We start from the raw sequence: 26,697 nt of genomic DNA on the forward strand, positions 1-26,697 counted from the left end.
TTGATAAGAATGATAAGATTCATTCAATTTTCATTCTAAAGAATGTAATTAAAATGACAGCATATAAATCCAAGTCAAGTGTTTGTTGAAGTTTTGGAAAATATGACTTAGAAAAGCATAACCAGTTGTCAAACCTGGTTAAGTGCAGCTTACTTATGTGAGATTTCTCTCTTTTTTAAATATAATACTGCACCATTAACAATGAATGTGTCATTATACATTCTGCTATCATTGTCAACATTATATAAAAGATTTAAATCATTACAAGTCAATGACTGAGCACAAAAGGTTAAGTTATTTAGCTACATCAAATACTACATAAGGCTTCATGGCCAGTGGGAATGAACTACATGCATTGGAGCCAGCAGCACCTTATCATTATCATCATCTTATCACCATTCTTATTTCATTCATTCTGTACTAAAAAACTGGATATGTGCTTAATTCACAGGAATTGAGAGAGAACTTGAGGCTACTGAAATGTCACAATCGACCCAGGGATTGAACCCGAGCTCTAGCGTAGCAGACAGTTTACCACAAGACCAAAGGGGAGACTCAATTACACTACCGTATTGTTGCACTCCACACTCGCCATCTTCTCCGTAGAATGTTCATGGTCCCGCGCAACAGACATATGACGAAAGCACGTCGTTTGTGCGAGCACATAAACCCGAATAGAAAATGTATTGGGAGCATGATTTTTGAAAAAAACTGACGTACCATTCATGTCAATGGGATATTTCTGGTGCAAATTCGACCCTGACAGAAATCGCCCCAAATGGACGTGGCAACACCAGGCGCGACCTTAATCTGATTGGACAATGACATATACAACCAGTTTGCCTACAATAGATCAGTCCCGCCTGAGCAACTAGATAAAAGAAAACAAAAAAAGATCTCTGAAAGCAGAACTTCAGTCTCAGAGCCCCTAAAGTTATTCTTTCTGCACCTTGATGCCATTCTCATGACTCAACACTTCCTGGCACAGGAGAGAGGAAGCACAGCCTTATATGGTATTATTTTGGGCGTGCAGTATGCAAATCTACTATCCTCGTGCACGTGCACTTAAATATGCACGGGTGGCGTTCATCATTTACGCAGGTCGTTTACACACTTTTTCCAAAGTTAAGAGCGTTTGTTGAATCTGACGTGGCGTGTTCGTACGAAAAAAGTGAGAAATTTAGAATAAAAATATGAAAATGTTCTCGCGTGAGGCCCATTGTTGTTAAATGACACAACTTTCTTCTTTATTTCTTGGGTTACCATGACGATATAACCCACACCAGCTATGAGAATCCTTCATGTCTGCAGACCTGACTGCAGGAGTCAGTCAGAACAAGTTCAATCTTTACTCAGTTTGGCCTACATCAACTCTCAAGTCAGGGTTGAATTAAAGAGATTTTCCATTTCAACACATTTTATTGACCCATAAATTGCTGCGGTTAGATAAATTATTATTGCACATACACATAGCTCTCAGTGTTTCTTGTAAACATCACAGACAGCAGATTTTGGATGGATATCGTTGAGCTTTTCATTGTGCTTGTTTTTGTATTTCTGTGTTTGAATGGTCTCACCTGCTCTGATATCTCCTCTATTTAAAGGGCCAGTCACCCAAATGTAGTGTTTCTACTCCTTTATAGTGTGTGGGTGTGTGTTTTTGTTATTGTTATGCAGTACATATAAGTCATACACATTCAGTTGTGTTTATGCTCCGTTTCCTGCTGTCTTTTGTTGATGGGTTGGTGTTTTCAGGTGTCCCTGTGTTGTGTTTACAGAGTGTTTATATGAGTTTATACATTCAGGCGGTGCTGGAGTTGATGCTGGTGCTGTTGTACGGCTCGGCCTCGATGCTCCCGGCCATCATCTCTCTCAGTCCTTTGTTGAAGTGAAGATTTGCTCCGATCACAATGAAACCCTGCAGAGATACAGCCAATCAAAACACAGCATCACTGACAGACTCACAGCCAATCAAAACACAGCATCTCTGATTATAGATGGGGGTGGAATCACTGACAGACTCACAGCCAATCAGAACACAGCATCTCTGACTATAGATGGGGGGGGGAATCACTGACAGACTCACAGCCAATCAGAACACAGCATCACTGACAGACTCACAGCCAATCAGAACACAGCATCTCTGACTATAGATGGGGGGGGGATCACTGACAGACTCACAGCCAATCAGAACACAGCATCTCTGACCATAGATGGGGGGGGAATCACTAGCCCCTTTCACACTGCCGAATAACCCGCGTTTAATTCGCGAATTTAGCGTGTCTGCTGTTGCGTTCACACTGCCGACCCGGGCTGCCGCGTCAACTCGACTCGCCTTTCGACCCGCGTCGGACCCTAGTCTTTTTGCCGAGCCGAGTTTGATGTGAACACAATCGACGCGGGTCGGACGTGCAGAGAACCCTGCAGAGATACAGCCAATCAAAACACAGCATCTCTGATTATAGATGGGGGTGGAATCACTGACAGACTCACAGCCAATCAGAACACAGCATCTCTGATTATAGATGGGGGGGGAATCACTGACAGACTCACAGCCAATCAGAACACAGCATCACTGACAGACTCACAGCCAATCAGAACACAGCATCTCTGACTATAGATGGGGGGGGGATCACTGACAGACTCACAGCCAATCAGAACACAGCATCTCTGACCATAGATGGGGGGGGAATCACTAGCCCCTTTCACACTGCCGAATAACCCGCGTTTAATTCGCGAATTTAGCGTGTCTGCTGTTGCGTTCACACTGCCGACCCGGGCTGCCGCGTCAACTCGACTCGCCTTTCGACCCGCGTCGGACCCTAGTCTTTTTGCCGAGCCGAGTTTGATGTGAACACAATCGACGCGGGTCGGACGTGCAGAGAACCCTGCAGAGATACAGCCAATCAAAACACAGCATCTCTGATTATAGATGGGGGTGGACTTACTGACAGACTCTCAGCCAATCAGAACACAGCATCTCTGATTATAGATGGGGGAGGAATCACTGACAGACTCACAGCCAATCAGAACACAGCATCTCTGACTGTAGATGGGGGGGAATCACTGACAGACTCACAGCCAATCAGAACACAGCATCACTGACAGACTCACAGCCAATCAGAACACAGCATCACCGACTATAGATGGGGGGGGAATCACTGACAGACTCACAGCCAATCAGAACACAGCATCACTGACAGACTCACAGCCAATCAGAACACAGCATCACCGACTATAGATGGGGGTGGAATCACTGACAGACTCACAGCCAATCAGAACCCTGTAATCATACTCACGTTGTGATATTCCACCACCTCTTCCACAAAGTCCATCCCATCAGCCAGAGGGATCCGGACTCCCCTTTTCGTCCAATCTGAACACAGAGACTCGGTCACATGGGTTCACAGACTCACAGCCAATCAGAACACAGAGACTCTGTCACATGGGTTCAGGTTTGTGTGATTTAAAGGGAAAAATGATTTTCTTACTGTTGATCAGAGGAACCACAGACATCTGTAGCATGGTCTTCAGAGGAGCCTGCAGAGGGATCAGCTACAGACAGACCAGGTGCTGTCAGTGTTGCTCAGGAGAAGAAATAAAATAAAGATAAATATGAATAAAATAATGAAATAAAGACACTTACTGCCAGAGACTCCAGAGCTGACTGGTTGGAGAAGATTTTAAACCTGCAGGAGAAAACAGGTTTCAGTCTGACTGTGATGAGGAATTTAACATTTCAAATAATCACATTTACAATCATTCAATTCAACTTTATTCACACTGAATGGAGTTACAATAATTACATTCAACTTTTGTTGAGTTGAATAGATAACTGAGTTCAACTGAATAGAAAGTCCCTAAAGAATGCTGATTCCATTCCATTACCCTAACCCAGTCAGCTGGAGGATGACTCACAGATTTAACCATGTTAAAGGTTAGGCTGCATGTCCTGAGGCAAGCAGTCTGAAAGCAGTCTGAAAGCAGTCTGACACCAGTCTGAAAGCAGTCTGACACCAGTCTGAAAGCAGTCTGAAAGCAGTCTGAAAGCAGTCTGAAAGCAGTCTGAAAGCAGTCTGAAAGCAGTCTGACACCAGTCTGACACCAGTCTGAAAGCAGTCTGACACCAGTCTGACAGCAGTCTGAAAGCAGTCTGAAAGCAGTCTGAAAGCAGTCTGACAGCAGTCTGAAAGCAGTCTGAAAGCAGTCTGAAAGCAGTCTGAAAGCAGTCTGAAAGCAGTCTGAAAGCAGTCTGACACCAGTCTGACACCAGTCTGAAAGCAGTCTGACACCAGTCTGACAGCAGTCTGACAGCAGTCTGAAAGCAGTCTGAAAGCAGTCTGAAAGCAGTCTGACACCAGTCTGACACCAGTCTGAAAGCAGTCTGAAACCAGTCTGAAACCAGTCTGACACCAGTCTGAAACCAGTCTGACACCAGTCTGACACCAGTCTGAAACCAGTCTGAAACCAGTCTGACATCAGTCTGAAAGCAAATCGGACTGGTTTCAGACTGGTTTCAGGCTGCTTTCAGACTGTTTTCAGGCTGCTTTCAGACTGGTTTCAGGGTGTAGGATATGGGAACACATAGTCAGTGTGGATCCTCAGAAAGACCATAAAACATGTACCTGCGCAGATCCGCGTGGACGGCCAAACGTTTTCCCTTCATGGAAACTTTGGCATTAAACTTTGTTTCCTGCAGGAGAAAAACACACGTCTCAGGTTTATCTTTGAACCGGTGGCAGCTGAAATCTGGTCCATAGTTTGCACACGATCTGGTTCATAGTTTGCACACGATCTGGTCCATAGTTTGCACATAATCTGGTTCATAGTTTGCACACGATCTGGTTCATAGTTTGCACACGATCTGGTCCATAGTTTGCACATAATCTGGTCCATAGTTTGCACACGATCTGGTTCATAGTTTGCACACGATCTGGTTCATAGTTTGCACACGATCTGGTTCATAGTTTGCACACGATCTGGTTCACAGTTTGCACACGTACCATGGTCATGCTGCTGAGCTGGACCGCAGGCTGACCTGGAGGCAGAACCATCACCTTGACAATGGCAACCATGACAACTGTTGCTCCAGACGTTTTGATGGTGGTTTTTGGTGGCGAGTTGGCGGCAATTTGCAGCGAAATCGGAGCGTCCACCAGAGCTGGGTTCTAACATAAGAAAGTGCAGAACTAATCAGAAAGTATAATCTAAAGAAAGTGTTGCTCTGTATTTTGTATTTTCCTTTTTTCTTTCCCATGTTTTGGTTTCCTGTGGGTCCATGAAAGCTTTGTCCTTAAAGGAATGTTTCTAAGACACACAGTTAAGGTTAGAAATGTATCCAATCCGTCTCTGTTTGGCTTATTCTGTTCATTTGAGCAGGTCTGGGTTTCTGCAGTTTGACTGTTCCTGCTGAGTTTCTACTCACCAACATCATGATGGCTCCAAAGTAGGTGGTCCTCAGCAACACCTCCAGATCTTTGGGCATCTGAGTGAGAACACAGAGCGGAGCAGAGTCAGCCTTATTCTGGTATGTTTGAAAGCCAGGAAGCCTTATTCTGGTATGTTTTAAATCCAGGAAGCCTTATTCTGGTATGTTTGAAAGCCAGGAAGCCTTATTCTGTTATTACTCTGTCCCCGTTTTCTGATCAGAAATAAACATAAAAAATGTCCAAAGATGAAGTTGTTGGGCTGCTTTACTTATGACAGCTGTTCAAGTTTTCTGTATCTTTTAGTGTAAAATGCTCTAAAAGTTGCTTAACTGTTGTAACTCTGACCTCTATAACCCATGAAGGAGAGCTGAACTTGGACATTTCTCATGATTTGGACCACAGGCACTCTGTTCTGGCTCAGTTTAAGTCCTGATATCTCCACTTCAGATGCCCATTTTCCACACATTAACATCTGAGTATGTATTTTCCCTCCTACCCCACTGAATCTTTTCTAAGATTTTAGTTTGTTTAATCCCGCAGGTAAGGGTGATGCATCTGTGAAAGTGAGAATGTTATAACACTGTAATACAGGATTACCTTCTCATTTACAATGTCCATTTGGAATATTCCAGCAGAGTAATAGGAGAACATCCCGCTGTCGAAGAAGAACTCGGACAGAGCCAGATAAACCATGCGGTCGTACTCCCTGATGGCCGGCTCCACGGCGTAGTTCACCAGTGTGTGGTTAGGGTTAGAAAGGTCGAAGAACATCCCCTATCAACAGAAACAAACACATCGTTGGTTCTGGGTCACATCCTGTTTAACTCTGTGATTCAATCTGAGTCTGACCCTGAAATGCATGTCGAGGCTCCGGGAGGACACCACTGGATCATCAATCAGGGAATAATCGATCCCAATATATTGATCCACCTCTGTCCTCACAGGGATGGTCTCCAGCATGGAGTTAACATGAACCAGAGCCGCGTGGTTCAGAGAAGGGCAGATCTGACAAACAGAGATAAGTCAGTTCATTCTATTTTTATTTAAAAACTTCCAAATCACAACAAATTTCTTCACAGAGTTAGGTCAATGCCTCACAATACTGTAAAAAGAAGACTCACGCTGACTCAAACCAGTCTAATGTAGTTCCTAACAGAATTTCTAACAGAATCCATCGTATCAGATGCAGCTCTGAGATCAAACAGGACGAGCATAGACACAAGGGAGTCGTTTCTCTCCACAGTCGCCTCAGGCCGGGAGATTGGACCGAAAAAGAAAAAGTTTTCAGTGTAATCTGTTGGTTTCCTTAGCTAGGAAATTGTTTTTGAATTGGCTCTATATGAACGAAGTGGATTATTTTATGAATAATTATGATTACAATTAATTGAATTCCAATTGGCTTGAATTGGACTTTACTATCTAAGTGCCTTGAGATGACATTTGTTGTATTTGGCGCTATATAAATAAAAATGAATTGAATTGAATTGAAAAGTCCGCTATCTGCTTTTTCAAAATGTTGTTTTCAAGAAACCTCCAAGACAGACCTCTACTTTGTGACATCGAGAGACAAAAAAGATTATTTGATGAACTCATAGTGCAAAAGTCTTGATCCAGGGTCCTGACCCAGCAGCCGGACTTTTCTAATCAATATTTTATTCATTTTCAAACAGACACAGAACAGAGAACACGCATGACAGCAGAGGCAAGTAAAAATAAAGTGACATAAAGTGAATAACACATGAAAAGAGAGACAAAAGACAAGTAATAATAAAAATAAATAAAAAATAAATAAATACAGAAATAAATAAATAAGCAGAAATAAAACAAGCAAAAATAGCAATACTATAATGGACCTTTCATGGGAAGTTCTAAGAGAGTTTACAATTCAGACATTATACATGGAACAGGGACTGTGCAGCCGTATCAATAAAACAAAATCAGCACAAGAGAAAAAACATTAGGGGGACACAGAGGTGCCAAGGGGGCGCCAATCCACATTGCAGCGGCCTCTACGTATTAAGAGCCGGACTTTTCTAATGTTTAAAGTGTCCTGATCAAAAGTTCTGCAGCTTCCTGAAGCTCTTTCAGAGTTTCTCTTTGGACATTTTCTGCTTCTTCCCTCATCTTCAGTCCAGTCCTTGTACCTGAGCCTCTTCAGAGGAATGTGTTTTTTCTTTGTTAAGCCTCTTAACTCTGAGCTGTGAACCATTCAGGCAGGAAAAAGGCTCTTAACTCAAGGGATGAACCTGTGTTGGGTCTACACAGAACAGACAACTTAGCAGAGAAGCCGTTTTAATGCAGGTGGGTCAGAAACTGGTGCGTTACCTGCTGGTTGAGGAAGAACCGCATGCCTGTTGTCACAAATCTGGCCAGGAAGTCATACACTCTCCTGAAAAACAGCCATAGATCACATGACACTGTGTAGAAACATGGCTGACATCAGTTTCTGTTATTGACGAGCGATTATTGAGCCTGACTGACACAACAAGAATGAAGATGGTTCTGTAATCAGCTGATTGGTCCCCGCTGGAGTTTTATGACATGTGCTAACAACACTGATTATTTTTCCTTTTTTTGTCTTGTTTTTCAATCCAATTCAATGTGCAATGCTCTTATGCTGCTATATAAACACTTTATCTATATTATATATTTATATATCTATATAACCAATCCTATCTCTATATATTTTCATTTCTGTTGTATCTCTGTTTAAATTGTTTCTGAAGCTACTGAAATGTAATTTGTGTTGTGTTGTACAGTGGATAAAGTCTAGTTTGGATAAATATGGTTGTTGATGAGCACGTCAGTGTGTTTTTACCCAAGTGTTCCGCTGAACTTTGCCCTCATTCTGTTGATTTTGGCATCACAGGTGATGTTATTGATTTTAAGTCGTCCTTCATCGTCCCTGATCAGGTTCACGGCTGTGTTGATGTTCACTCCTTCAGCTGAGGCGTTAATGCTTCCTGTGTCGTAGCTGAAACAACACAACAACAGTGTGGAGGTTCTTCTGAAGCTGCTCCTACATGAGTCAGACAGCTGAGTGAAACGGCATGAGATTCAGCATCAAACTTCTTTCACTCTTCAACAGCCATTAAAACCTTCATCATGAAAGAAGAAGCTGCATCACTTCACTGAGCTGGGACTCCATCAGGTTATTCTGACCATTCTAACGGAGCAGGTGTCTAAACTTTGTTGTGATTGGGTTTAACAGTGAAAGGTGAAAAGCAACCTCATGGAAACAGTGTTTATATGACATCATTATCAGGTCCAATAGAGTTAGAGCATGTGAGCTAAAGTTTTCTTCCTTTGGGCTGAAGACGGGCAACAATTACCTTATCTACATCTTAAAAAGATTTCCATTGTTTGGTGGGACACTAAAAAGATTTGAAAAAGCAGTTAGAAAGTGATGCAGCAGTTTTACATTTCATGGTACGGTTTGGTTTTTTGGTTTCTTCGGGTTACCACTGTAGGCAGGACAGGCTAACGGGTATTATCTCCTACGTTGTTTTGGTTCTGCCAATGAAATGATGACACAGCAGAGCTCTGATTTATAATCACTTGTTCCAATCACAGATCTAATATCTGTTCCCTCAGATCACTGTGTTTACCACAGACAGCAGCTGAGCTCTACAGCTCTCAGTCACTGAAAGATAATTAAACCCTCCGAACTAAAGTCATGTCAGAACTCTACAGAGCAGGAACTTCTCACATGTAAATCCCTCTGGACCCACTGCTGATAACCAGTTTATCCACTGCTGATAACCAGCTGATAACCAGTTTATCCACAGCTGATAACCAGTTTATCCACAGCTGTTAACCAGCTGATAACCAGTTTATCAACAGCTGTTAACCAGCTGATAACCAGTTTATCCACAGCTGTTAACCAGCTGATAACCAGTTTATCCACAGCTGTTAACCAGCTGATAACCAGTTTATCCACAGCTGATAACCAGTTTATCCACAGCTGATAACCAGCTGATAACCAGTTTATCAACAGCTGTTAACCAGCTGATAACCAGTTTATCCACAGCTGATAACCAGCTGATAACCAGTTTATCCACAGCTGTTAACCAGCTGATAACCAGTTTATCAACAGCTGTTAACCAGCTGATAACCAGTTTATCCACAGCTGATAACCAGTTTATCCACAGCTGTTAACCAGCTGATAACCAGTTTATCAACAGCTGTTAACCAGCTGATAACCAGTTTATCCACAGCTGATAACCAGTTTATCCACAGCTGTTAACCAGCTGATAACCAGTTTATCAACAGCTGTTAACCAGCTGATAACCAGTTTATCCACAGCTGTTAACCAGCTGATAACCAGTTTATCCACAGCTGTTAACCAGCTGATAACCAGTTTATCAACAGCTGTTAACCAGCTGATAACCAGTTTATCCACAGCTGTTAACCAGCTGATAACCAGTTTATCCACAGCTGTTAACCAGTTTATCAACAGCTGATAACCAGCTGATAACCAGTTTATCCACTGCAGATTACCAGCTGATAACCAGTTTATCCACTGCAGATTACCAGCTGATAACCAGTTAACCAGCTGATAACCAGTTTATCCACAGCTGATAACCAGCTGATAACCAGTTTATCCACTGCAGATTACCAGCTGATAACCAGTTAACCAGCTGATAACCAGTTTATCCACAGCTGATAACCAGCTGATAACCAGTTTATCCACTGCAGATTACCAGCTGATAACCAGTTTATCCACTGCAGATTACCAGCTGATAACCACTTTATCCACTGCAGATTACCAGGTGATCGTTAGTTTATCCACAGCTCCATAAAAGTATAGGCCGAGCCGAGCCAATCCAAACCAATCCAAACCAATCCAAACCGTACCATGTGATGGAAAAACAGCTTTCATTGAGTTTAATGAATGTTTTTCCACATGAAAGGGAACTAACAAAAACCAGTAGAGGATCCGACGGTGGAAACTCAGTGAGATTGATGAGTTCTGGACATCGAACAACAAACCGCCATCAGGAATGAATCGAAGGTCCGCATGAGTCAGATTCAGCTCGGTTATCTTCACACTGACAGCAGAGCAGAGAGAAGTATTAATAAACATGTTCAGAACAACAGCATTATTCCTTTTATTAATAAACATGTTCAGAACAACAGCATTATTCCTTTTATTAATAAACATGTTCAGAACAACAGCATTATTCCTTTTATTAATAAACATGTTCAGAACTACAGCATTATTCCTTTTATTAATAAACATGTTCAGAACTACAGCATTATTCCTTTTATTAATAAACATGTTCAGAACTACAGCATTATTCCTTTTATTAATAAACATGTTCAGAACAACAGCATTATTCCTTTTATTAATAAACATGTTCAGAACTACAGCATTATTCCTTTTATTAATAAACATGTTCAGAACTACAGCATTATTCCTTTTATTAATAAACATGTTCAGAACAACAGCATTATTCCTTTTATTGTGTAATATTCATATTCATACTCAGTGATGGTGTATTGGAAGCGTCCGTCTTTGCCCTTCATCTCTGGCATACTGATGCTGCTCAGCTCTTCTTCAACAAACTTCTGAGTCTCAACCTTCACTAAAAACACAAACAGACCGTTACCACTCATAGAGCTGAACACTGTGAGGAAAAGGAAGAAGAAGGCATTTCAACAGGAAGAAACCTCCAGCAGAACCAGAACCCTGTGGTGCTGCTGGAGGCTTCATTCCCAGAGGGAACGTCCTGAGGGAATATATCTATCTATCTATCTATCTATCTAGGCCTGCACGCTCAGCTCCACCTGCCCCTTGGCTGTCGGACTCAGTGCGTACTGAGAGGCGGAACGTGAGGGCGGCTGAGCGCAAATGGAGGAAAAGTAAACTTCCTGAAGACCTTCTTGCCTTCCAGTCCTTGCTTTCCACTTTTTCCTCCTCTCTCTCTGCTGCAAAAACTGCCTTCTTCTGTAACAAAATTCAAACTTCTGCTTCCAACCCCAAAAAACTCTTCCAAACTTTCTCATCCCTCCTCCAACCCCCACCCCCACCCCCTCTCTCCTCCTCCTCCCTCCTCCCTGACGATTTCGCCGACTTCTTTGACAAGAAGGTTAACGATATCCGATCTTCCTTCCCTCGCCTCCCAGCTGTCCACACCACCCACACCTGTCGCCCTCCCACTCCTCCCTCCCTACCACCTTCTCCCTCACCTCCCTCTCTGTCCCACTTCTCTCCCCTCTCTGCAAATGAGGTCCTCCACCTTGTAACATCCAGCCGCCCCACCACATGTTCCCTTGACCCGGTCCCTTCCCCTCTCCTTCATTCTGCTGCACCTGATCTTCTTCCTTACCTGACCCACCTCATTAACACATCTTTGAGATCAGGCTCTTTTCCTTCTGCTTTCAGGACTGCCAGAGTCACTCCTCTTCTAAAGAAACCAGCTCTTGACCCTTCAGAGATCAAGAACTACAGACCGGTATCCCTTCTACCCTTTCTGTCCAAAACTCTTGAACGTGCTGTCTTTAAACAACTGTCCTCTTACCTCCACCAGAACAACCTCTTGGATCCCTACCAGTCCGGGTTCAAGGTGGGCCACTCAACTGAGACGGCCCTCCTAGCAGTAACTGAGTCCCTCCAAACTGCTCGAGCTAACTCTCTCTCCTCTGTCCTGATTCTCCTGGACCTGTCTGCAGCATTTGACACAGTGAACCACCACATCCTTCTCTCTACCCTGGAGGGAATGGGGGTTTCTGGCTCTGCACTCTCCATGTTCTCACCCTACCTGACAGATCGCTTCTACCAGGTCACACTGAGAGGGTCTGTGTCGAAGCTACGTAGGCTCACCACCGGGGTTCCCCAAGGTTCGGTCCTGGGTCCTCTTCTTTTCTCCCTCTACACATCATCTCTTGGTTCTGTCATCCACTCCCATAACTTTTCCTACCACTGCTATGCAGACGACACCCAGCTGATTCTGTCTTTTCCCCCTTCTGACACCCAAGTGGAAGCACGCATTGCTGCGTGCCTGGCAGACATCTCGGGGTGGATGTCGATGCACCACCTTAAGCTCAACCTGGACAAGACTGAGCTGGTGTTTCTCCCGGGGAAGGGCTGCCCGTTCAGAGATCTGGCCATCACCATGGATGCCTCCGTGGTGACGTCAACTCGGACCGTGAGGAATCTGGGTGTGACCCTGGACGACGAACTGTCGTTCTCGCCAAACATCGCATCAGTGACCCGTTCCTGCCGATTCCTCCTCTACAACATCCGGAGGATTCGCCCCTTCCTCACCGACAAGGCAGCACAGGTGCTCATCCAGGCTCTGGTCATCTCCCGCCTGGCCTACTGCAGCTCGCTCCTTGCTGGCGCCCCGGCTTCTGCCATCAGACCTCTGGAGCTGGTTCAGAAAGCTGCTGCTTGTCTGGTGTTCAACCTCCCAAAGTTCTCCCACACCACTCCCCTTCTCCGCTCTCTACACTGGCTCCCTGTAGCTGCAGCATCCAGTTTAAGACTCTGGTGCTGGCCTACAGGGCAGTGGAAGGAACAGCTCCTTCATACCTCCAGGCTATGCTCAAGCCCTACACCCCCGCCCGACCACTTCGCTCTGCGGCCTCCAGGCGCCTGGCTGCCCCGTCACTCAGGGGTCCCTGCGCACCATCCACACGGTCACGGCTTTTCTCTGTTCTGGCACCCCGATGGTGGAACGATCTCCCGACTGTTATCAGGACAGCTGAGTCGCTGCCCATCTTTCGCCGCAGGCTGAAAACCCACCTCTTCAGGAAAACCTACCCATATCCGCCCTCTTAGGACCGCACCTGCTCCGTCCTAGTTCCTTACGCACTTATTGTTTCCTCCACCACTGGCACCCTCTATATTTTCATTACCCCCTACCCGAACCAGGGTTTGAATCCCATTCCTGCTTTTCTTACCTCTTTTATTTCTTCCCCTACCCGAACCAGGGTTTGCATCCCATTCCTACTTTTCTTACCTCTTTTATTTCTTCCCCTACCCGAACCAGGGTTTGCATCCCCACCAGTGGCGGCTGGTGATTAAATTTGTTGGGGGGGCGCAGTTGCGCGTGACGGGTCAAATAGCACCTCACAATCAGAACACAACACACAAATTCTAAAAACCACCTAAACTAGACCATTGTTCAAGTATTAATACAATTGGAGAGATACTTTGGATATTGTTGACCTTAAATAAAGAGTTTTGGGACAGAATAGATAAAGAAATATAGGCTAGTGTAATTAGAATAGACCACATGTTACACCATCTAAACACCAGTCAACTAGATAATTGTTAAACTATCAATACAGTTAGAGACAGACATTGGGTTGATCAAAAATGAAGAGTTTTGGGGCAGAATAGATTCAGAAAGTAGGCTACTTTAATGAAAATAGACCATATGTTGAATTATCAATACAATCAAGGGAGAGACATTGGAAATTTCCATTACTTGTAGAGAAATTTAGCCCTCCTGTCTTTCAGGCTTGCAAATTTGTCAATGACCTTCTGATTAAAGTCTGTCATCTCATTCAGAAGCTTTTTCTCCATGGATAGAATGGCTAATGCATTCAGCCTGTCCTGTGTCATGGTGTTCCTGAGGAAGGTTTTGACTCTCTTCAGTGTTGAAAAACACCTCTCAGCCTCTGCAGTGGACATGGGTGTGGTGATAATAATTTTCAGTAGTGTGACAGTCTCTGAAAATACCTCTGACAGGTTATTATCCACAAATAACTGAAAAAGGTCCACAGCACCACAACAGGACTTGAATTCCTCCTTGCAATAGATGAGACTCAGCTCCGTCCTCAGCTTACTTCCATTCAGCATTGGATATGCCTTCAAGGTGGAGATCAGGGCAACTTCAGGGAATGAGTTGTGGTACTCTTCAAACCTGTTGGCCTGCAGCAAGGTGGCACTGATAAGGTGGTCTGTGAAGGCGAAACGTTCCTTGGTGTGTCCCAATATGGTATCACACACCTAAACAAACAGACAGAGAGAGAGAGAGAGATTTCATTTTAAGAAAAAGATTTTGACATGTTCTTTCACCTACATAGGCCTACTGCAGGCAACAGTTACCTTTCCAAATATGACACTTATACGTCATTCCCTTAATTGAAAAGCCTTCACCCAAAATATATTATTAATTAAGACTATAAATCTGCTATGATAATAGATAAAAATAAAAAAAAATCAATCAATGTTTTATAGCTACTATAAATGGCCACTAGGTGGCAGTTGTGTATGATAAATGAAAGTCAAATACGTAAACTTGGGATCATAATGAATACACAGCAAACCAAACATAATAGTAATCACCACAACATAATAGTAGGGAGGGATGATGGTTCTGAATTTCCTATTGTATTGCAAAATGTACAAATATTCAGGAAAAACAAAGACCACATTAAAAGGTAGGCGTGTCTAATGTTTTGAGGACTAATATAGAAGACTGGATCAATTCTGATGTTTTTAAATGTGCTATATAAATAAAGCTGACTTGACTTGACTTGACTGCACTGAAAAATGGACAACAACTAATTTCTACAACAGAGACTCACCTCTGCAGCAATCCTACTGTGGTCTTCTTCCCTGAGAGCCCGGCGCTTCCTCGGCTGGTCAGAGCCACTGCTCTGCTCCACCACCATTGTCTCGATCGAATCTCTGTGAATAGAACTTATTTTGATTAGTCTTATTATTACTATTTATAACTGGTATTATAGAAGATAACATCAATAATAATAATAATAATAATAGACATACTATTTACCTTATGTTTTGTATGTCCTTTTGAAACTGTTCAATACATCCATTGATATGAACCAAATCTATGTTTCTCTTCTGGAGCTTGGCATAGAGGAAGTCCACATGAGGCATGATGTGATGGAACAGCTGAAGGAAAAAATTGAAGTCAGGATCCTCCAGTAGCCTAATGTAACCTCCTGCTTCTTTGTTGGTTTTGTCGTCAAAGCCACTTGAGTTCCGAATTCTCCTGAAGCATTCAAGAAGGTCTTCTCTGTGCTCAAACACAGTATTGACGGCCCGGCTGTGAAAGTTCCATCTCACGTTGCTGGATGTTGGCAGTCTGTGAGCCACTTGTTCATCAAGAACACTGGTCCATTTCGGAGATCTTGAAAAAAAACTTGCAAATCCACCAAGATCAGAAAAAAAACTTCTCACTTTAGAAATGTGAGAGGTAGCCTGTTGCATTATCAGGTTTAGTTGATGTGCATAGCAGTGGATGTAGTGGGCATTTGGATACTCATCCTGCCTTCTCCACTGAACACCTGAAGTGGCACCCCTCATGACACTGGCAGATGAGTTTACCTTTCTGTTCATTGGGAAGGATTCCGGCAAGACGTTCACTCAATGCTGTAGCAATGGACTCAGCATTCGCTGACTGCAGAGGGATGAATTAAAAAAATCTTTCCTGCACTGTGTTTCTGTCATCAATGTAGCGAATCACAAGCACAAGTTGGTTCTGGGTGCTAATGTCCATTGTCTCATCTGCCTGGATTGATATAAAATCACTCTTCTGGGCTTCTTTGATGATCTGTTCCCTCACAACAGACAGCATACAGTCAAGGAGCTCATTCTGGACCGTCTTTGATGTCCCCTTGAACACAGACGCGTTCTCCAGGTGCTCTTTCAAGGCATTGTCAAGTGAGGCAACAAAGTCCACCAAGCCACGGAATATCCCTGGGTTATCGGAGCTCTCACTCTCGTCATGACCACGCAGAGCCAACTCAAACACGCCGCAGAATTTCACACAATCTAGAATTCTTGAGAGGATGTGTCTATTTCGTGTCACCTCTTCGTTGTGCTTCCTGATGCCAATTCTGTAGCCTTCGTTGAGCTGCTCTGCTATGCTAAGTCTTCCAAAAAAGTTTAGCTTCAAGCTACTATCAAGGTGGCTCCGGCTGCATTCATGTTTCTTGGCTTTTTCTGTGAAATGTTTTAAGTCCTTCATCCCCGTAGTAGTCCATAACATTTCAGTCCCAGGACTTTGAAATAACACGCAGGGGAAACAAAGAAACGCATTACTTACTGGACATCCAGCTAGCCAATTCCGCTTAGCATACATATTTGAGGAGAATCTCCTTGTGTACGTCCTCCCACGATCGGTAGTCTGCTGCACAATGTTTAAATCCGGACAGTCGGGTCCCAAGTCCTTCACCCTTTTCTTGTCCACATCTGACCGACGAAAAAATGGGGTTTCACGTAGAGACACAATTGAGTTTTCCTTCATCACAGTTGCCATCTTTCTTTCTATCACAAATTGAGTCTCCGCCAGCTATCTCTCTTCTCTTCTCAGTTGTGGCGCGAATGCTTGCTTGATGGACGTGATTGATTCGAGGAATTGTCCAATCACGTTAAGATTAAAAATATGGAAAACTCTGCCATTGGTCTGGGCGCACAAAGCTGCGAACTGGAATCAAATTTTCATCCGCCAATGAAAAGCTGCCTCTGCTTGTTCGCGGTAAAAAAGTTTGCTAGCTCTCATAGACACCAGTGTTACCGGCGACCACCTGGAGGAGGGCTTTATATCCAATAGCAAATAGCAAGCCAAGCTTAAAGGATAAGAGCGGTTTTTTGACATTGGGCCCTTGATTTCACATTATAACATGATGTTCTACTCACCCCTGCTTGTTGTTGGTAATTTGGAGCTGTTCTGAAGATATTCGAGAGGCGTCTGGCTGCTCTCTTGAGATATTCGGCCATGAAACGGTTTCCCATGGGCAACTTTATACAGGCACAAACTATTCTTTTTATAATTTTTTAATTACTGTACACTAGCACTGATAACGTGGAGGTGCGTCGCTTACTTAAAAAAATCCGGGTTACTGTAATTTTGAATTTTTGTCGTAAAGTGGGTGTTACTGACGTCCTCGTCGTGCTACTACCACAGACAGCCCACAGACCTGCTGCCTATTTATTCATTCGGCTAAAATTCAAAATTAGTAACCCGGATTTTTTTCAGTAAGCGACGCACCTCCACGTTATCAGTGCTAGTGTACAGTAATTAATAAATTATAAACAGCATAGTTTGTGCCTGTATAAACTTGCCCATAGGATACCTTTTCATGGCCGAATATCTCAAGAGAGCAGCCAGACGCCTCTCGAATATCTTCGGAACAGCTCCAAATTACCAACAACAAGCAGGGGTGAGTAGAACATCATGTTATAATGTGAAATTAAGGGCCCAATGTCAAAAAACCGCTCTTATCCTTTAAAGTCGAAAGCATTTAATGGTTGCTGGCAGTGGCATGTAGCCTACAGCAGAGTCTATCACACCACTGCACGAGTAAAAATGCAATGTACAAATGTATAATTAATTTCATATTCATTATGGTTGATTCACGGGAGGGGCGGCGCTCTAGCGCCCTCTATTGACCAACCGCCACTGATCCCCACCCCGCTGTGACTGGTGTGCAGTTGGTGAGAGGCTGAGGTACCTGACTTATCGCACTTACTCTGCACTAGTTTTGCTCTTAGCTGTTTGGTATTGTAAGGAAATGCACTTATGATTTCTTGTGACCTGAAGTTCTTTTGCCTACCGATGTTGAACACACTTATTGTAAGTCGCTTTGGTTAAAAGCGTCTGCAGAATGACCGTAATGTAATGTAATGTAATGTAATGTAATGTAATATATAATCTATCTATCTATCTATCTATCTATCTATCTATCTATCTATCTATCTATCTATCTATCTATCTTTCCTTAATGAGTGCTTCATATATTTTTTGCCTTTAATGCATCCCAGAGAACAGCAGAGTTAGTTTAATCGTTCTTATTTTCTCATATATACTGTTTTATCTCAACTTTTCATGTGTTTGATTATCTCTGGGTTGTTCAATATTCCAGTATTCAGTCTCCAAAATGTATTTCTATTTACAGATTTCAGCTTAACCTTTCAGTATAAGACACTATGGTCTGATACTCCAGTGATGCACTCTTGAATTTTATCACTATTCTCTCTTTTTGTAGAGAAATAATCTATTCTAGAATGAACAGAATGGGTAACTGAATAGTGGCTGTACATTTCTTCCCAGATATTTTTAACTAGTTTAGCCACAGATTTTTTCCTATAGCTGGTTGTATTCATACGATGATTCGTTATTATATTCACCCATCATTATATTTGAGCAATAAAAAGTATTTGCGAGTACAAATATTTTAGGTTTTTCATATTCCAAATGTGACAGATGAGTTTCCTTCTTTTCCTTTCTCATTTTGGTAATTACTCTGGATCTTTTCACTGGATTTTAACCATTTACATTTAGGGACATGATCCAAATATCTCCTTTGTTATCCATTATACGTGGATACGGATGAAAACTAGCTTTGCAGCTATAATCCGGCATATTTACATTTGTTTTTATACTGATGTTCATTAATGTGCATTGTCCCTATTCAAATAAATAAATTTAATTAAAAAAAATTTAATTAAAATTATCAGCAGACGTCTCAGTAAAGCTCTCATGTAGACTTAGGGTTTATAACCAATACTCACACATCTCCAGGCCCTTGTCGGTGATTCGGATCTTGCAGCCAGCGGGCTCAGCAGCTGCCATATTGGATGCCAAATAAAAAAGGAAGAGGAGGGCCAGCAGGCAGGAGGTCATCCTGAATACACCAAGCTGAAACAGAACATGAAACAACAATCATATAAGTTATGAGAGACTGGATTCTCTGTTTCACTGGTTCTTAAAGTGTCAGCGTCTGATGATGGAGACACAGCTCTCTAAAATGGAATTATTCTAACATTCAGTTTTTCAGGTGATTCATCAGCTCTCAGTGTACACCTTCCCCTTCAGCCTAACCCGATGTGGGACGAATAATGTGGTAAATAAACCGCCCAGTGACTGTGGCCAGAGGCAAACACTTGGAGCTGAGCTGCTGTCAGAAAAACAGCGAATGGGGTCAGAGGCTGCCGGGCTGTTGTGAAACAGAGGTTACTGCAGTTCGAGTTGGCCTCGTTTAAATGGAAGTCACAGTGCAGGCGTGTTTGAGCCGAAGCTTTCTGTTCTCACCACAGGACTGAGCAACAGGTTCTGAGCTCAGAGATCCAAACACGAGACTCATGTCTGAAAATGAAAACTTTCCACAGTGATTTTACATGGCAGCTCTGCTGAGTCCTCACAGTTTGACAGCAGAGATCAGTCAGAAACAAAGAGGAGGCCTGTGAGTCACAGTGTGGGGTCCGAATCACCCACATCCTCTCTATTTTTACATCTTTTATTTTAATAATGCGGGTACACTCGCTGGTTAAATCCTCCCAGCCTTCGTCAGCAGCTGTTTACATTCACACTTCTGAGGGGATTCAGGTCCAATGAGCACCTCTAGGAAGCTGTGTTAGACCACATGCTCTCAGAGAATCAGACAGGTTTATTATTTTCTTACAGGACGATGACTTACGGACTCTAAAATCCATCAGACTCTCTACCTCACAGAACGGCCCCAGTTCGTCAGACTGGGTGACCTCACATCAGAGACTGTGGTCAGTAGCACTGGAGCGCCACAAGGAACGGTGCTCTCCCCGGTGTTGTTCACCCTGTACACCACTGACTTCAACTACAACTCAGAGACCTGCCACATGCAAAAGTTCTCAGACGACACCGCCATCGTTGCATGCATTAAGGATGGGCAGGAGGGGGAGTACAGGGGACTGGTGGAGAACTTTGCCAGATGGTGCAGGACCAACCAGCTGCAGCTGAACACCACCAAAACAAAGGAAATGGTGGTTGACCTTAGGCGAACCACCCCGCCCCTGGTGCCTGTCTCTATCGAGGGGGAGACAGTCTGCACGTACACGTACCTAGGGGTCAGTGGCGGCTGCTGACTTTTAAAACAGGGGAAGCCCATATTACGCTTGGCTAAAAGCATGTTAACTACATTTGGTGTTGCTAAGTGCTTAGCTGCGAGCATAGCCGCCATTGTGACAAAACTACTAGCTAACACGACAAACAAATGCACAACAGGAATATGATTGACAAAACTTCTAAACAACAAGGATGTGTTTCTTATTTACAGTGTAATATTTACAAAAGTGTATGTGTGTGAGGATGGAAATGGAAACGATGGGAAATGAGTGAAACTCCGACAGCACTTTCACAGACAACCAGTCTCTTTCGTATCCACTTTGGGACTGAAGTTCCAGCGTGCTTCTCTCCGCTTAAAAATTCGGCTGCCACACTAACTCCAATCATCACGACACAGCCCCTCATATTGACACGCCCACGTCTAATCTACCCCCTAAAAACGCCGGGCAGCCTCGGAAGTGATGACTTTTTGTCGATTTAGCCAATGATGACCTAGAATTGTAGAAAAAAAACTTGACTCTCCCGCCCCCTCCTGAAGCCGGGCAGCCCTCGGCTCGGAAGCCTTGCTGTTAGTGGCGGCTTCATAACATGATTTCCTCAGTGAACGGCGGCCATTTCAGAACAAATCACTTCATTAAGCTACAGGACAACATGTTGCAGTTATGAAAGTAAATGCAGTATTGGGCATATCTTGTGTTTTGTGAATAACTGTTTTACTGTCAATTTAACATTGAAGATGTAGCAATTTGGCCAGAGAATGGGAGAGGCCGTCCGGCTGCCCGTGTTGTCTCTGAATAGCCGCGGCTGGTGGGGGTACATCTGGACAACAAACTGGACTGGTCTGCAAACTCTCAAGCACTCTACAAGAAGGGTCAGAGCAGGCTCTACTTTCTGAGGAAGCTGAGATCCTTTAATGTCTGCAACAGACTCCTGCTGATGTTCTACCAGTCTGTCATGGCCAGTGTGCTCTCCTATGCTGTGACATGCTGGAGGGGTAGCATTAGGAAGAGAGATGCTGGACGCCTGGACAGGTTGGTGAGGAAGGCTGGTTCTGTTGTAGGCACAGAACTGGAGGCTCTCACTACCACAGCTGAGAAGAGGACACTGAGCAGACTCTTCTCTATAATGGACAACCACAGTCACCTTCTGCACTCTGTGTTTGCCAACCAGAGAAGCCCGTTCAGCTACAGGTTCCGCGCCATCCCCTGCAGGACGGACAGGCTACGGAGGTCCTTTGTCCCCAGGGCAATCCAGCTGTTCAACACCACACAGAAAGAGACTGCCATAGGTGTTTGGACCACATAACCCCCCCCCCCAATAATCATGAAACAATTTCTCTGCACCAGGACTCTTTTTACTGCTTTTCACTTGGACAATAGATACATACTGTGTATGTGTATGTGTGTGTGTGAGATCTGCCTTTTTGCTGAATGTATGGAAGAGCTATATGGCTGATATATGTGTAATATATGGAAGAGTTATATGGCTGTTATATGTGTAATATATGGAAGAGTTATATGGCTGTTATATGTGCAATGTTGTGTATAGTGCCTTGTGTATTTTGTATTGATGTATGTTTGCTACTAGACACCTTAATTTCCTTCGGGATTAATAAATGGTACTCTACTCTCTACTCTACTCTAATTGCCCCTGAGTTGTTGCCATAGTGTCAGAGACTCCATGCGAGACGTTACGAGTCAATTTCACTCTTTCAGGCTGTTCCCATCAATGCTGATCAGAACCGGAGCCAACAATCAGGTGACCTGGGACTGAATGCTGCTTTCACTCATTCCCCCTGAACTAAAATATTTTTAACTTGTTGTTAGACACAAAGACAGAACTCAGGCTAAACCTGAGGTGTGGTGCTGTAAAAACACACTAATCACCAGGTCCCATGTTTCAAACCAGCTTTAAAAACATGAGGTCCTCACAAATATAGACCCAGCTTGTAATTAGTGTTTGATCAAAGCTCCGAGACAAAAGCCAATCAGCACCCAGAGCTCAGAGACAAAAGCCAATCAGCACCCAGAGCTCAGAGACAACAGCCAATCAGCAGCCAGCTGCTGCATCCAGCTGCTGCAGCCAGATGTGGGCGGCGGCCGACCACCGGCCTGTCATTAAACCTCTGAGAACTCCCCGTGAGCCTCCCTGAGAGCAGTTTGGTCTTTGTTGTCTTTTACGTGTATTTTAAGAAATGTCAGGAGAACTAAAACTGTCTCCAGTCAACTTTATTTGTAGAAAACTTCATGTACAAAACAGTTCAAAGTGCTTCACAAAAGATAAAAGCATCGCAGCAGGGAACGGAAGAAGCATTAAAAGAATATAAAGAGAAACAAATAAAATAATTTGAATGAATTAGAGTGAATTTCTATTCTCTGAACATATCACAGATGCATTCTGGGACATCCAACAACACCTGAACACATCTAAGGTGAGATAAACATCAGACCTGAACACCACAAGGTGAGATAAACATCAGACCTAAACACAGGCACCACCAGGTGAGATGAACATCAGACCTGAACACAGGCACCACCAGGTGAGATGAACATCAGACCTGAACACAGGCACCACCAGGTGAGATAAACATCAGACCTGAACACCACAAGGTGAGATAAACATCAGACCTAAACACAGGCACCACCAGGTGAGATGAACATCAGACCTGAACACAGGCACCACCAGGTGAGATAAACATCAGACCTAAACACAGGCACCACCAGGTGAGATGAACATCAGACCTGAACACAGGCACCACCAGGTGAGATAAACATCAGACATGAACACAGACACCACCAGGTGAGATGAACATCAGACCTGAACACCACCAGGTGAGATAAACATCAGACCTGAACACAGCGTCTGTAACCCGAGCAGCAGAGGAGCCAGAACTGAGAAACAGCAGGAACCAGAGCATGAAAACACTCACTCACCTGTCCATGATGAGATACTCTGTTTACCTGTTTACTGCCTGTTTACCTGTTTACTGCCTGTTTACCTGTTTACTGCCTGTTTTCCTGTTTACTGCCTGTTTACCTGCCTGTTTACTTGCCTGTTTACTGCCTGTTTCCCTGTCTTTAGTCTGTCTTTAGTCTGTCTTTAGTCTGTCTTTAGTCTGTCTTTAGTCTGACTTTAGTCTGTCTTAAGTCTGCCTTTAGTCTGACTTTAGTCTGACTTTAGTCTGTCTTTAGTCTGTCTTTAGTCTGTCTTTAGTCTGACTTTAGTCTGTCTTTAGTCTGACTTTAGTCTGACTTTAGTCTGTCTTTAGTCTGACTTTAGTCTGTCTTTAGTCTGTCTTTAGTCTGTCTTTAGTCTGACTTTAGTCTGTCTTTAGTCTGACTTTAGTCTGTCTTTAGTCTGTCTTTAGTCTGTCTTTAGTCTGACTTTAGTCTGTCTTTAGTCTGACTTTAGTCTGTCTTTAGTCTGTCTTTAGTCTGTCTTTAGTCTGTCTTTAGTCTGTCTTTAGTCTGTCTTTAGTCTGACTTTAGTCTGTCTTTAGTCTGTCTTTAGTCAGTCTTTAGTCTGTCTTTAGTCTGACTTTAGTCTGACTTTAGTCTGTCTTTAGTCTGCCTTTAGTCTGTCTTTAGTCTGTCTTTAGTCTGACTTTAGTCTGTCTTTAGTCTGTCTTTAGTCAGTCTTTAGTCTGTCTTTAGTCTGTCTTTAGTCTGACTTTAGTCTGTCTTTAGTTTGACTTTAGTCTGTCTTTAGTCTGTCTTTAGTCTGTCTTTAGTTTGACTTTAGTCTGTCTTTAGTCTGACTTTAGTCTGACTTTAGTCTGTCTTTAGTCTGTCTTTAGTCTGACTTTAGTCTGTCTTTAGTCTGACTTTAGTCTGTCTTTAGTCTGTCTTTAGTCTGTCTTTAGTCTGTCTTTAGTCTGTCTTTAGTCTGCCTTTAGTCTGACTTTAGTCTGTCTTTAGTCTGTCTTTAGTCTGACTTTAGTCTGTCTTTAGTCTGTCTTTAGTCTGTCTTTAGTCTGTCTTTAGTCTGACTTTAGTCTGTCTTTAGTCTGTCTTTAGTCTGTCTTTAGTCTGACTTTAGTCTGTCTTTAGTCTGTCTTTAGTCTGCCTTTAGTCTGACTTTAGTCTGTCTTTAGTCTGTCTTTAGTCTGACTTTAGTCTGTCTTTAGTCTGTCTTTAGTCTGTCTTTAGTCTGTCTTTAGTCTGCCTTTAGTCTGACTTTAGTCTGTCTTTAGTCTGACTTTAGTCTGACTTTAGTTTGACTTTAGTCTGTCTTTAGTCTGACTTTAGTCTGTCTTTAGTCAGTCTTTAGTCTGTCTTTAGTCTGTCTTTAGTCTGACTTTAGTCTGTCTTTAGTCTGCCTTTAGTCTGACTTTAGTCTGTCTTTAGTCTGACTTTAGTCTGACTTTAGTTTGACTTTAGTCTGTCTTTAGTCTGACTTTAGTCTGTCTTTAGTCTGTCTTTAGTCTGACTTTAGTCTGTCTTTAGTCTGTCTTTAGTCTGTCTTTAGTCTGACTTTAGTCTGTCTTTAGTCTGACTTTAGTCTGACTTTAGTCTGTCTTTAGTCTGACTTTAGTCTGTCTTTAGTCTGTCTTTAGTCTGTCTTTAGTCTGACTTTAGTCTGTCTTTAGTCTGACTTTAGTCTGTCTTTAGTCTGTCTTTAGTCTGTCTTTAGTCTGTCTTTAGTCTGACTTTAGTCTGTCTTTAGTCTGTCTTTAGTCTGTCTTTAGTCTGACTTTAGTCTGTCTTTAGTCTGTCTTTAGTCTGCCTTTAGTCTGACTTTAGTCTGTCTTTAGTCTGTCTTTAGTCTGACTTTAGTCTGTCTTTAGTCTGTCTTTAGTCTGTCTTTAGTCTGTCTTTAGTCTGCCTTTAGTCTGACTTTAGTCTGTCTTTAGTCTGACTTTAGTCTGACTTTAGTTTGACTTTAGTCTGTCTTTAGTCTGACTTTAGTCTGTCTTTAGTCAGTCTTTAGTCTGTCTTTAGTCTGTCTTTAGTCTGACTTTAGTCTGTCTTTAGTCTGCCTTTAGTCTGACTTTAGTCTGTCTTTAGTCTGACTTTAGTCTGACTTTAGTCTGACTTTAGTTTGACTTTAGTCTGTCTTTAGTCTGACTTTAGTCTGTCTTTAGTCTGTCTTTAGTTTGACTTTAGTCTGTCTTTAGTCTGACTTTAGTCTGACTTTAGTCTGTCTTTAGTCTGTCTTTAGTCTGACTTTAGTCTGTCTTTAGTCTGACTTTAGTCTGTCTTTAGTCTGTCTTTAGTCTGCCTTTAGTCTGACTTTAGTCTATCTTTAGTCTGACTTTAGTCTGACTTTAGTTTGACTTTAGTCTGTCTTTAGTCTGACTTTAGTCTGTCTTTAGTCTGTCTTTAGTCTGTCTTTAGTCTGACTTTAGTCTGACTTTAGTTTGACTTTAGTCTGTCTTTAGTCTGACTTTAGTCTGACTTTAGTCTGTCTTTAGTCTGTCTTTAGTCTGACTTTAGTCTGTCTTTAGTCTGACTTTAGTTTGACTTTAGTCTGTCTTTAGTCTGTCTTTAGTTTGACTTTAGTCTGTCTTTAGTCAGTCTAACCCTCAGTCTCAGTGTCTGCTCGGCCTCAGTCCGCCTGAACCTTCCTCTGAATGTCAGGGTGATGAAACTCACGGTTCAGCTGCAGGAGGAGGAGCTCAGATCGGGGTCTCTGCTCTTCGGCTCTGTTCAGTCTGAGCGACTCTCGCTCTGAGCAGACTTTTATCCCGAGGGACTGACTCCTCCCCCCGCTCTGAGCAAACAGGGCTGACATGAGGTTAACCCTAACATGTAGTACCAAACAGGGCCGTCCTGCCTGAACATAAAAGCTTGTTTCTCTAACATGTAGTTCCAGTGTTTGTGTGTTATTAAACATTCAGATACGCTGGAGGAAACGTCCTTCCACACATCTGTTAGCCGTCCAAACCCAGCAGATGTTTTCTGTGATCAGGAGAAGGTGGAAATGTTCTAGAAGCTGTCAGATTATTTAACAAAAAGGCCTCAATGGACTCATTTTAAACAGCTCAGGAAACAAAGAGAAGACAAGTTGTCCCTGATGTGGGTTTAAATGACATAATAAAAACTAAGTGAACCCCTGATCCAGCAGCTGGTAGCAGCAGTGAGTGAGAAACTAAGTGAACCCCTGATCCAGCAACTGGTAGCAGCAGTATGTGAGAAACTAAGTGAACCCCTGATCCAGCAGCTGGTAGCAGCAGTCTGTGAGAAACTAAGTGAACCCCTGATCCAGCAGCTGGTAGCAGCAGTGTGTGAGAAACTAAGTGAACCCCTGATCCAGCAGCTGGTAGCAGCAGTGTGTGAGAAACTAAGTGAACCCCTGATCCAGCAGCTGGTAGCAGCAGTGAGTGAGAAACTAAGTGAACCCCTGATCCAGCAGCTGGTAGCAGCAGTGTGTGAGAAACTAAGTGAACCCCTGATCCAGCAGCTGGTAGCAGCAGTGTGTGAGAAACTAAGTGAACCCCTGATCCAGCAGCTGGTAGCAGC

The 26,697-nt window shown here is 43.2% G+C and overlaps 1 protein-coding gene across 1 annotated transcript; it reads right to left on the reverse strand.

The window, feature by feature from the left end:
• Positions 1-71: 71 nt before the first annotated feature.
• Positions 72-25,884, reverse strand: pltp (phospholipid transfer protein). The gene is made up of 15 exons (XM_075460007.1): positions 25,831-25,884; positions 18,928-19,054; positions 10,918-11,017; positions 10,352-10,480; positions 8,248-8,403; positions 7,755-7,818; positions 6,279-6,434; positions 6,027-6,203; positions 5,426-5,485; positions 5,004-5,168; positions 4,626-4,693; positions 3,647-3,689; positions 3,492-3,555; positions 3,300-3,376; positions 72-1,918 (listed from the first exon to the last, which is right to left on the reverse strand). The coding sequence occupies exons 2-15, from the start codon at positions 19,037-19,039 to the stop codon at positions 1,802-1,804; spliced, it is 1,488 nt and encodes a 495-aa protein (XP_075316122.1). The 5' UTR covers positions 19,040-19,054; positions 25,831-25,884; the 3' UTR covers positions 72-1,801.
• Positions 25,885-26,697: the final 813 nt, after the last annotated feature.

Source organism: Odontesthes bonariensis, chromosome 3 (genome assembly GCF_027942865.1).
Source record: "Odontesthes bonariensis isolate fOdoBon6 chromosome 3, fOdoBon6.hap1, whole genome shotgun sequence".
NCBI lineage: Eukaryota > Metazoa > Chordata > Actinopteri > Atheriniformes > Atherinopsidae > Odontesthes > Odontesthes bonariensis.